This window comes from Peromyscus maniculatus, chromosome 3 (assembly GCF_049852395.1).
Source record: "Peromyscus maniculatus bairdii isolate BWxNUB_F1_BW_parent chromosome 3, HU_Pman_BW_mat_3.1, whole genome shotgun sequence".
NCBI lineage: Eukaryota > Metazoa > Chordata > Mammalia > Rodentia > Cricetidae > Peromyscus > Peromyscus maniculatus.
In genome coordinates, this window is record NC_134854.1 from 47,990,766 (window position 1) to 48,003,858 (window position 13,093).

General features: G+C 39.0%; 1 protein-coding gene across 5 annotated transcripts in view; it reads left to right on the forward strand.

Moving 5' to 3' along the window:
• Tpk1 (thiamin pyrophosphokinase 1) overlaps nucleotides 1-13,093 on the forward strand; it is a 334,426-nt gene that overhangs the window by 192,451 nt on the left and 128,882 nt on the right. For 4 of the 5 annotated variants that reach the window (XM_042273144.2, XM_016003603.3, XM_076566410.1 and 1 more), the window contains one exon: nucleotides 6,615-6,761. The exons of the other annotated variant lie outside the window; for it this stretch is intronic. In XM_042273144.2, coding sequence (XP_042129078.1) covers nucleotides 6,615-6,761 — 147 coding nt within the window. The remainder of the gene's footprint in view (nucleotides 1-6,614; nucleotides 6,762-13,093) is intronic. 5 annotated transcript variants of the gene reach the window in all.

A 13,093-nucleotide genomic window follows, 5' to 3' on the forward strand; every position in this document is an offset into this window, starting at 1 on the left:
AGCAAAGTCCCTATTTTTGTATTCTGTATTTATAATATCCACTTTTTACTTCCACAAGCATCTCACTTTGTCCATTGAATTATATGATCACCCTATCAGGGAGAGCCACAAGGAAACTGCCCGTTTATGCATCCCCAGAATTCAATTTCTAGAAAGTAAATGTAATTAAAATACGCTGACAGTCACTGTTCTTACAGGAGATGGTGCATGTTGTATTTAAGTCTTTTTGAGGTCAAAGAGAAAAACTTGTCATTTGGTTACTGAAAGGTTTTTACTGCTTTAATAGAAAAGTAAAATCGCCTCTTTCCTTGGTGTTATATATTCCTCCGTTAGCCTTGCCATGGTTCTGTTAAGACATTTAAAGCAAAGCCCAGTTTGTCATTCATTTTTTCAAAACAAAATAGTTTCAATTACTATTTAACTTATAATGGTAAAAACAGAGAACCATATGTGGTTTGAAAGAAAATGGTCCCCAAGGGAAGTGGCACTATTAGGAGGTGTGACTTTATTGGAGTAGATGTGGCCTTATTGGAGGAAATGTGTCACTGTAGGGATGTGCTTTGAGGTCTCCTGTGCTCAAACTATGCTCAGAGTGACTCACACTCCTTCTACTGGCTGTGGATCAAATGTAGAACTCTTAGCCCCTTCTCCAGCACCATATCTGCTTACATGCCTCCATGTCTTACCATGATGAAAATACACTACACTTCTGAAACTATAATCCACCCCAGTTAAATGATTTCCTTTACAAGAGTTGCTGTGGTCATGGTATCTCTTCACAGCAATAGAAATCCTAACTAAGACACTTTACTAGGAAAAAGAAGTAAAAATAATCTTCAAAAACATGCTAGTAAATTTAGTTCAAACCCTCAAGTAAAGCCTAAAGAGGTCATGTGGTTTGGATGCAGTTAGCTGGCTATTCAAGTATGGATACTGTAGTTGGATCATGAATGTGACAACACAGAATTTTTAGATAGGCTTTTGCTAAATGTAATAACCTGTGCAAAGCCAAAGACAACTCTTATTACCATCATATGCCTTGCTAACTAATAAGATCTTTGTAAATTATCTTGACGTAAGGGCAGGGAATACATACAAATCAATCAGGATTATTTTATTTTTTCATATTCACTGTATTAAAATGGAGAGCACAAAAGGTGTTTGCTGGCATGTGTATATATAAAACAAACATACAATCTAACAATAAGAAACTGAACTTTTAAACCACAGAGAAATATCACTAGTTAATCTCACTCTTACTGCCTATTGCTATAGTCCTTATTGTTACGTATTAGTGACATTAATTTCTTAATTACCAACCCTTTCATCAATAATATTTGCCCACAATGATACTGTGTAATTCATGGTACATTCCATATATTTCAAATGCTTCTTTCATTATACCTACATCTGGTTTCTTTGAACTCTCCTTTACCTTTTTAGCACAGTGACTCAATTTTGTCCACATGTACATATCTTAGTTGTGCCTATAACACCATTTCAAACTTCCCATATAATCATCTCCCCTTGTAGCCTCGTCCCATTCTTCCTTCCCTCCAGAACTTACATCTGTTAACCATTCTTTTCTACTGTCCGTCTCTTCTTGTTTCACTCATCTATTTGCTCAACAAATACTTACTGACTGCTTATATGCCATACTCTCTTCTAAGAACTAGAAATAGAAAGCCTCTGCCTTCATGTTAATTGTATCTATTTCTGGCAGTAATAACATGACATACTAAGTCATTAAACTGTTTAGCATTGTATTATGAGAGGGGTGGGGGGTTTAAAGCAGAGGTAAGTAAAGCCATCAAATGAGTATCTGGGGATAATGTGCTCCATAAAGAAAGAACAGCAAATGCAAAGTATTTGAAATAGAAGGGCATCATGTGTTTAAGCAATAGGAGAAATGAAGGAAGTATGACTGGAATAGAGAAGGGAAGAAGAGGAGAAAGGGAATGTAGGGGGGTGAGATCACAGAAGTGACCAGAGAACAAACCCTGTAGGCATTTATAAGTCTTTGTAAAAATCACTGTAAATCTGTTGGACAGTTTTGAGCAGAATTCCATGATAAGAATGACATTTTAGCTGGATTCTTTTTGTTACTGCATTAAGATAGATTGTAGACAATACAGATGGAAGCAGTAACTCTCTGTTAGATGCTATTGCATTCATGCGAGATATAGAGGTGGCTCCTATTCTTTCTCAAGTGATGGTGGCTTGGTCATGGTCTTAATAAAGTTATAGTTGGTAGTGGATTGAGAAACTTTGAGAATGCTTTGGTAGTAAAGCCAGTAGAATCCATGGGGAAAATAAATGAAGAAATGTGAGGTAGACCTCAATCATTGTTCTGTGGGTTTTAGGTAGAAAAGATGCTGTGGGATGGATCTTGAGATGTGGATGATAATTAAGCAGCTGGATACAGGAGCCTGGACTTCAGGAGAGGGATACCTGAATCTGACACTCAGTCTGTGGTGATTCTCTTTACTGCTGTTTACAATGTCTCATTGTTGTTGGTTGTTTTTGCTCTTTTGGGGGCCCGCCACCCAGCTCCCAAATAAACTATCCATAGAGACTTATTCTTAATTATAAATGCCCAACCTTAGCTTGGCTTGTTTCTTGCCAGCTTTCTTAACTTAAATTATCCCATCTATCTTTGGCCTGAGGGCTTTTATCTTTCTCTATTCCTGTTTACCTTTTCTTTCCTTCTTACTCCATGTCTGGCTGGGTGGCTGGCCTCTAGCGTCCTCTTCTCCTTGTTCTCTTGCTCTTTCTTCCTCCTCCTAGATTTCTCCATCTGTCTATTCCTCTCTGCCTGCCAGCCCTACCTATTTCTCTCTCCTACCTGGCTATTGGCAATTCAGATATTTATTAGACTATCAGGTGTTTTAGACAGACAAAGTATCACATCTTCACAGAGTTAAAGTGTATACTTCACTCGAGTGTAGCAAATGGGACTCGGGAGCTTTTTGACAACACCTGGGTTAATGTAGTCTCTGGATCCTTACTACAATCTGTTCTCTAAAGCATCTCCCACCTTACAAGTTTCTAAACATGTAGCAGCTTCCTCCCCTCCTTTGGTCTGTGCTGCCATTCTTAGTTTGAATGTAATCTACCCCAGCTCACCTGTATGAAGCAACTCCTGCTGGTGGTTTTAGATACATTCTCCATCTTTTACCATTCACTTTCTTGGGTGCTTGGGATAGTTCCTAACAAAGGTTAGATGATCAATAAATATTTCTGTTTTTCTTGTTTGCCATTTGCTCATTAATGAAACTTATAAATCTATGATTTATATTTATGAGGTAATAAAAGTGACATGTTAATGTTTTTTCTAATACCACTAAATATTTTGCTGGAGAGCCAATTGGGTAAAATGCTTACTGTGTAAGCATGAAGAACTGATTTTATAGCAACAGTAGCCATATAAAAACTAGGCTTAGTGGTGTAGTAATTTCATTCCTGAACAGAGTTAGGGGCTTGCAGAAAGAAATGGATCTCCCAGCTCATGGGAGCTCACGGACTATAGAATGACAGCTAGGGAACCTGCATGGGACCGACCTAAGCCCTCCACATGTGTGTGACAGTTGTGTAGCTTGTTCTGTTTGTGGGGCCCCTAGCAGTGGGACCAGAATCTGTCCCTGGCTCATAAGCTGGCTTTTTGAAACCTATTCCCTATGGTAGGATTCCTCGCTCAGCCTTGATGCAGGAGGGGGGATCTTAGTCCTTTAGTCCTGCTATAACTTGATATACCATGCTTTGTTGACTCCCATGGAAGGCCTTACCTTTCTGAGGAATGGATAGGGGTAGAAAGGAGGTTGGGGGAGGGAATGGTAGGAGAAGAGGGATGGGAAACTGTTGTTGGTATATAAAATAAATTTAAGAATTAATAATAAAACAGCATGTAAATGAAAAGGAGAGCGAGATGGATCTTCATAGCTCCTTGGCCAGGCAGCCTAGCCAAAATTTATGAGTTATGGGTTCAGTGAGAGACCCTGACTCAAAAAACAATGTGGAGGGACTGGTGGGACCTCCAGTCCCAGGTGATCCAACACCTGACCTCTATGAATGCCAGACATGCCTTTGATGCACATGTAGACATGAAGGAAGAACATTCATACATATAAAATAAATAAATCATTTGAAAATTAAAAAAATATGGAAATGATTGAGGAAGACTCCTGATATCGACCTCTAGTCTCTATGTGCTTGTCCATCTGTTTACAGGCGTGCCTGCCCACACACATAACACTAACACACACACACACACACACACACACACACACACACACACACACACCTCAGTTTTTTTAAAAAAATCTACAAATCAGTTGAAAGACCTTTTCAGGTAGAGGAGTACAATTGTGTAGGAATGTGATTATGTTAACTCAGCCTGTGTGTTAGCTTCTTGCCACTGTTTCTTACCAGTAGTTTTTCTCTGAGTTCTTATACCCTTAGCTCCCTCTGAAAACCCCCATGGGCTACTCCATTGCAAACACTGCTATTGCCTGTGGTTTATGGGCCTCTGGACAGAGGGGCATACATGTATATCAAAGGTTCTCACAAAAATTGACTGGGTAATGTTAAAAGTAAGTGCATGGGGCTCTGGAGGCCCAAAAGGAAGGTGTTCTCACGGGCCACATATGGCCTGTTATAGGTTGAACTCCCTGCCCCGTTGGCATTGTCGCAGAGATATTCATCTGACCTTGCAAATCTTACAAACGTATGCCAGGGTAGCATCTGCTCCTCCATCTGAATATCAAATCCCATTTAGAGCTAGAAGAGCAGAACTTGAGAAGTAATCCAAAGATGACCCTGTGTACCCACCTGCAGCTTGCACTGATCCTCTGGTGTTCTTAATCAGCCTTGCTAAATACTTCCTGTAGGGAAAATGAGGAGTGATGAGGAGTAATCTTGCTGCTGCTTCTGAAAAATTCATCGACTGATTTACAGATATTACTTATTCATCATGCTATCCCATTGCAGAAGATGGGAATTCAATTCCAGCCTTAAAGGTTATGGGATCCCTCAAGGCCTAGAGTATATTAATGAAAAGTTGAGAACCTGACAAAGATTCAAGAATCTGCATAGTGAATAATCTTCCATGAAGCCTAGATTCTGAAGTAAATTTAGAAACAGGGTGGGAATATGACAGTGCATTTCTCTTCAATTTGAAGCAAACTGACTTTGGTATTCCTGGCATCGTAAGTAGTCCTGACTCAGCTCGCCTGGAGTAGGCATCACTGGGAGAACTGTAATACACAAGTAGAATCTGTTTACCTAACCGATTTCAGCAGAAGCCAACTCCATCCCAAATGTTGGATTGCTTACAGTGAGTTCTCATTTTTCTCAAAAGATGAACTCATACCTTCTGGATGCCTCTGTAGTTCAAATGATACCTATTTCCAATGCTTCTCCAAGCCACAAATCTAACTGTTAGCACTGTAATGGACTAGCTCTAAAGATACTACTGAGTCCTATAGATGTGTGATTTGTTTGCCTTAAACTACTCAAACTTTAACATGAAGCATCTTATCCAAATTTAAATCACCTTTCTTCCAACACTGATGAGGTCAGAAATAGGAATCTCATGCCATTATTTCTTCATTCTTCTTTGCAATTTACATTTTAATGTGTTGATGGAATCCCTTCATTAATTTTATATTCCTACCAAATGATGATGCATCTATTTCAGCCATCTATCTCATCTGTCTACTTTATCTATCTATCTATCTATCTATCTATCTATCTATCTATCTATCTATCTATCTACCTACCTACCTACCTGCCTATCTATCTGTCTATCTCTGTGTGTGTATGTACATATGTAAAAAAAAAAATCTCTTTAGTTATTGGGGCCTTGAGCATCTTATATGTGTTAGTCACCGGAACATAACACAGACTTAACCAGAACTTAACACAAAACAACAAAACTTAGAAATAATAAATAAAATAAGTGAATAAATAAATTACTAAGTAAACCCAAAACACTGAACAGTCTCTCGGGCTGCTGACACTTGTCATTCCTCTCAGAATTGAACAGGCTCTATTGGTGCTTATGTCCTAGATTATTTTTTTATGAAATCCTGCCCTCTTTTCAGACCTCATGTTATCTAAATTTTAATATATTTTAAAACCTGTAACCAAAATACTCCCCTTTCAGCAACTACTGTTATATAGATTGATTATTACTCTAAGTTTTAAATGACTGCAAGGTTTGTGTATATCATAATTAAACTCTTCTTTCCTTTCTGCTTCATGACCGGTCTATGAGCTTGAACTCTATAGACATTATATTAATCAGAGAAGCCACATGCATGGAAGGAACATATGGATGAAGCAAGACCTGCTGGTTTGCTAGGCAAACAAGCAGACAGTAAAGACTGAACTTGCTCATAAAGAAGTATATCCTGACACCCAGCTCTGCCACTTTTCAGCTCAGTTGCCTGGAACAAGTGACTTGTTTTCTCCTTTGAGGAGCAGAAATGATGCATGCTTTCCTTTTTGCTTTATCAAATCTTATAGTAATGAAAACGCTGTTCAGGTCTTTGATGCTATCCCTTAGTTTTGCAATGTTCAAATACATGACTTTGAATTTTACCTTCCTTGCTCAGGTTGACATGATCGTGACCCTGGGAGGACTTGGTGGGCGTTTTGACCAGATCATGGCATCTGTGAATACCCTTTTCCAAGCCACTCACATCACTCCTTTGCCAATTATAATAATCCAAGAGGAATCTCTCATCTACCTCCTCCAACCAGTGAGTAAATAGTAGACCTCATCAGGACTTTGTTCACAGAGCCAATATTTCTGTAGAATAGGCAACTCCTTGGCCTGGCTTATGTCTTTCAGCAAAGATTGCTTGCTTGTAGTAGTTTGTTTTATTTTTATCTACGGCCCAAATGACTGAACAGCACATAGGTAGTAAAAATACTCAGAATTTCTATGGGTTGTTGTTTTGTTTTTGTTGAGAGAGAAGGGGAAAAAAATCTTGTAACTTTTAAATAAATTCCCTAAGAATTAAATTTAGTACTTTTGCGTTTTGAGCAGCTGAATATGAATGACACTTGAGAAAAGTCTCAACAGGGAAACACAGGCTTAGCAAATATTTCAGATGGGTTCCTCATGTATTTGGAGTGTTGTCATTATAATTGGAAACTGGATTTGATTTTGTTCAACAGTTTAAAGGAAATCTTTAGCTTTTACTATTCATAAGTTGCCTGATTATTAATTTTATTCCCTTAAGTAATTTTCTAAAGATGATGTCACTGCTTTCCAATCAATGTAAGCATCAAGAAATTTTCTGCCAGTGTAGTGCACAGAATAGAATTCTTACTGTAGAACCAAATTCCATAAGGTTGACTGGGGCCTGCAGTTTAGCTTATTCTGCATGAGAATTTTTAAGGATAGTGGACCATTCCGTTTTGCCTCTCATTGTGTTATGGAACTAATAATTTGGTGTCTCCCTCATCTGCTACATGCTACCTATAGTATGCCAGTATTGTAAACTGTTGTTTGCTGAGACAGCAGGTCTCATAGCATACTCACTTTTGTTCATCAGATTCTGCTTTGTTTGGTTCGGGTTAGGTTTGGGGCTCTTTTCATTGCCTCACTTTTTTTGTTTCCTGCAAATATGCGTAACAAAAGCAGAATTCAGATTTCAGATTCCTTGCCAGCCTTATACTTCATCAGCCACCAGGCTTGCAGTACTGGTTGCCTTTCGGTTGCAGTCCATGGCAGTGAGGATGAAGAGAAGGAGTTCTATTTGATCTTTACCCCCCCCCCCAGTTCATGTGCAGTGAAGAAGACAGTGATCAAAACATAAGCATCATTGCATTAGTCAGTTTTCTGCTGTAATCAATTCCTATGATTGTCAGCTGCTAAAAAGAAAGGATTACTGCAGCTCATAATCTTAGCAGTTTTAAGCCCAGGACCTGTACATTCAGTGGGCATCATGGTAGTAACATGTGATGAGATAAATCCACTCCCCCTTCTGTCTGAGACACAAAAGAGAAAAAAGAAGGGAGCATGTCCCTGTGGTCACAGTCCCCTTCTAGGTCACTCCCTTAGTGATGTGAAGGCCTCCCACTAGAATCCACCTCCACAATCCACTAGGCTCCACCTCCATATTCCCAGTGCTTCCCAACAGTGCCATCCTAGGCATAAAGTTTTCTCACATGGCCTGGTGGGGACACTTAAGGTCCAGTATGTGGCAGTAATTCAATGATTAAAGTTTAGTAAATAAAGATGTTGAGAGAATAAGTAGTTTGGGCATCATGGAATAAGGAAAGGATTCACAGAGACACTCTTTTTATCCACTCAACATTTTAGTCACTGAATTCAACAATTCCTTAGAATATACCTACTGATGAGAAGCTTTTTTTCCAGCAATAAAGCAGTCCAAAAGAGGGGAAATGCTCACTTCTTTGGGCATTTTACTGAGCTTACATTTCCACACACTCAAGAGTGAGTTGAGGCCGGGCGGTGGTGGCACATGCCTTTAATCCCAGCACTTGGGAGGCAGAGGCAGGTGGATCTCTGTGAGTTAAAGGCCAGCCTAGTCTACAGAGTGAGATGCAGGAAAGGCGCAAAACTACACAGAGAAACCCTGTCTCGGGGGGAAAAAAAATAAATAAAGAGTGAATCGAGGTTTGCTATGAGAGATGATGGGAAAGTCATTGAAGACAGGAGCTACAATTGATGAACAGTAGAAGTTGGAGCATATCCTAAAGTGTGATTGGAATGCTACCTGCAAAACATGTCACCGGAATGGTTTGTAACATTTTTTCATTGATGCCCTGCATCTTCACTGTAGTTGGTAAGCTCTGGGATTTGAAGCAGGCAGTTTGGGAGTCTTGGAACTCCCCACCACTGCACTGCTGTCTGTCAGCGCTTCCCAAAGCCTCTCTACCGTTGTCTTTTCCTACCTTGCTCTGTTTCTTTGTCCCTCTGCTGCCACTCCCATTGGGTGTGTGTAAGAGTCTCTGATGGTGTCACGTGCGTCACTAAACTTCTCTTTCATGATTTGTATGCCTCAGCCTCTCTGGACTTCATCCTTTTCTACTCTCACTTCTCTTCATTCTTTAATTCAGCGTTGTCTGGCTGCTCAACCCATCTACTGAGACTCTGATCCCTGCCCTCACATGCTTGCCCTTTTCACATTTGACTCTTAAAACGTAAGTGTCGAACTTATTTGATATTCTAGAATAATTCGCATATGTCAGAATACTTTGATTTTTATTTTGTAACTTCGGTTTCTTCTATGTTGTGTGGTATATAGCTGTGATTTTGCATCTTTGAAATCTCTACCTGAGGAGATTGTCTGAGGCATGAGTTAAAAGCAAGCCCAAGAAAAACATACATTTGCTTTTGTCAACCTCCTGAATGACACCTAGTCCTGTTTACAGGACCATTAACTACATGGAACATCCTGAGACTCCTGTGGCATCCATTAGTGTGACTCATGATTGTAATACCTCTGGGACTTTGATGTCTGATGATAAGATGTGCCTTCTAATGTCCCTCTTCTCAGCTTTGTAGAGGCAAGGTTTGGTTGGGTCATTTTCCCAGCATGCAACGGGAGTGTTTATGTCCATTTTGGTATGTAGGGTCTCTGTCTTATATGACCGTCCCCTAGACTTTGGGCTTTAGCTGATGATCGCCAATTTGGAAAACACTGTCAAGATGAAAGTTAGCTTTGGTCTTTTAAATGGAAACCCGTTTTATTTCTAAGTATTGTTATTTTTAAACAGATCTGATTCTATTTAAAAGAATCCTTTTATTATTTTTCTAGTATCTCTAATATTTTCTATCATGTACTACAATAAGCTACACTTTCTCTCTAAATCACCAGTCATAATTAGCCCCAGATCTGACAGATTTTTCTGGAACTGAACGTTTTCTCACTAAGGGAGAATTTAGTATAGTTTGGGCAGCTTTTTCCATTTTACCTTGCAGTCAGCTAGACAAGAGGGGCCAGGGGAGGGGGTTGTGACTCTGCCAGAGCAGTGCTCCCTCTGTAACGGCCACCTTAGGAAAGACTGTCGGTAGCCAGAGAACAAGAGCTGTGGGCCCAGGAGGAGAGGGCACCATAGAAGCCCGGAACTCTGCCTCTGCATAACTGCAAGAAACTCCAGTCCTAAGAATGCTCAGGCATCTGGCCCCATGTGATTTATGAGATTATAGCACAGTGTATCACCTTGTGCTTGTTAAAGGAGAATTCTAGAGTCTCCCAACATGCTAGCTGTGTTACTGTGGATGCTTTGCATCCTTGAAATAATTAGAAAATTCCTTATCCTCAAAAAACAACTATTACTCAGAGCAGGGCCAAAAGCTCATATTGGATCACTCCTAATGACACTTTGAAGGGGGTCAAGGCCTGGCTCCCACATCTCCCAGTGGATTAGCATTGCACTTTTATCACTGTAGTTTAGGGAGTTGTTTTGTTTTTAAGAGACCAACTCTAGCACCCTGCTTTTGTACAACCTGTTTAGTAAAAGGATGGTAAGAAAATTCTAGTAACACAAATTAAAAGGCAGAATGACAGTGTGAGAGCTTTGATTGTTTGATGGTTCTGTATGACCTTCATGCACTTAGGCAGTTTTGCTTGTGTGTGTATGAAATGTGAATGACCTACAGATGAACTTGATACTGATGTTTGCTGAAACTTTTTCTTAAACATAATTGTATGCTGGGTGGTGGTGGCACATGCCTTTAATCCCAGCACTCAGGAGGCAGAGCCAGGCGGATCTCTGTGAGTTCGAGGCCAGCCTGGGCTACCAAGTGAGTCCCAGGAAGGGTGCAAAGCTACACAGAGAAACCCTGTCTCGAAAAACAAACAAACAAAAATAATAATAATAATTGTACATCTTAGAGAAGAACTGGAGTGGTTGAGAGGAATATACAGAAGAGACGGCCCACAGGGTACTGTTCATTGTTACTAGGAATAATAGTCATGATTTTAATCAGAAAAGAAACATGATAAATTTTAATTGAAAACAGTTTCAAATATTGTAGAGTTAAGCTCAAGGAAACCAAGACTGTTATGCCTTGGCATCAAATGGAGAATGGCTTAAGTTGTTTAAATTAATATTAATAGTCCACTCTCAGGTAGAGTGATAATTTTGATGCTTTAAAATGAAAGCTTTCACTTAACCTTCATAACAGTACTGTAAAAAAAAAAAAAAGCAAGGCGGATAATACAGTTATACTGTAAGGCTCTGACTCAACACTTTTTCCACAGCACTACATTTCCTCTCTCATGGAATTAATGGACTAAGAAAGAAATGACAAGCTCTTAAAACAAGTCATAGCCCATAGGCCGGTGATTATCCATGAGCAATGTGTAACTGAATGGCCAGTTTGTGGGTGTGGGTGTGGGTGTAGATTTAAATATTTATTCCTATACATAGCATGCATAAATATATACTTTTATACACATATAAAATCCTATCTGATATTGATAGTTTTGCCTATAACATTGATTTCAAATAATGTAAGTATTAGGTGCACTATGGTTTTTTGGCAGTGCTAGGAATCAAATCCAGGGCCCCATACCTGCTAGGCAAGCACACTATTACTGGTTCACATCTCCACCTTAATTGTGAGTGCATTTTAAGGCTGTAATTTTTCCTTGCTACTATAATCTCAAATTAGGAAAGATTACTTTCTGGATTTTTCTAAACCATAAGGAAATCTAACTATAGCAATAATCTTTATAATATAAACAGATCCAATGAGATGACATTGAAATACATTTACATTAAAAAGTAGTAAAAATCAGCATAACTGTTAATTATTCTGAGTGTTAAGTTTGGGAACAAGTGTCTTCTTGAATTTCCTTTACAATTATATATTGCCTGACATATAAGATAGCTAACAAGAAGAATAAATCAATCATATGAGTGATTTGTTATTTTAAAGTGTAACTTCTAACAGGTCTGGTGCTGTGTCTGCTGTATAAATGTTAACTGGCCAGGACTCTTCTAAACCTTGAGACTAAAATGTACTTAATTTGATCTTTTTTTAAAGCTTCTATATCAAGTAGTCATAGGTTCTGTGATGTTCTGTTTCTTTGAGAGAGTGTGCACATGAGATTCTCCTGTAACTAGCTTGTATAAATAAGTGATCATCTGTGATTGTGGACAGTTATATTAGTCATTTGGGGCTGAGCTGCATGAGGTCATTTTAGCATATTTCAGTTCACACCCCGTTTCTAGTCCCCTTTTTTTGTCTTTGTTAACCAGAAGCTGGATTTTAAAATAAAGGTCCCATGCTTTCTAGTACATGTGAATGATGCTATTATAGCCCTCACCACTTTATGTTGAATGTTAGCATATAACAGTTAATATAAGTCAAATCTGCTGATGAATGAGAACCCCAAAGTAACGATTGCTTTTATGAATATATTTCATCTATCATTTGAAGATGGAAAATTAAAAATGGGATTCTTCCCTGAAAAATAAACTTTCCTCTTTTGCCTGAAAAAATATTTCTTAAAATCTGCTCAGCCTGAATGAGCAGGAGTCTTTCTGGGACAGGTCATAGATATTTTAGATCTGAGTCCCCAGTAACTGACACCCATGGTGGGCTGAATTCTGCTGTCAATGCATAACCTTGTTTACCACATGGTGCATGTGGACAGGATGGCTCTAGGGTTCACATACAAACTTTCTCATTTTCTGGTCCCATGCTTCCCATGAGGACAGAAAGATTAGCTCTGTAACTGAGCATAAATTACCCTTTATCTCCAAGTTTAATGACAGTTTGTAATACAAGTTAATAGGATTTACGGCCAGGAAATGAGATGTCCAGGAGTTAATAAGGTGTGCCTTTTACATTATCCTAACACTGTCCAGTGATTCCTCTTTAGGGTTCCCAGATCTGATGTGGAATGCTGTTACAGAGTTGGCTTCTGATTGTTTTCTCACCAAGCAAACTTCTAAACATGTTGTAAATATATCTTCCTCATGATCTTAGTTATGTTTTACTGCTATTTGGCTCTTTTTCTCTCTCTCCTTCTCTCTCTCTCACCAGATTAATTACTTACTGAATGAAGTCCTGACATTTTGTGCAGTGGACACTTGCAGTGCT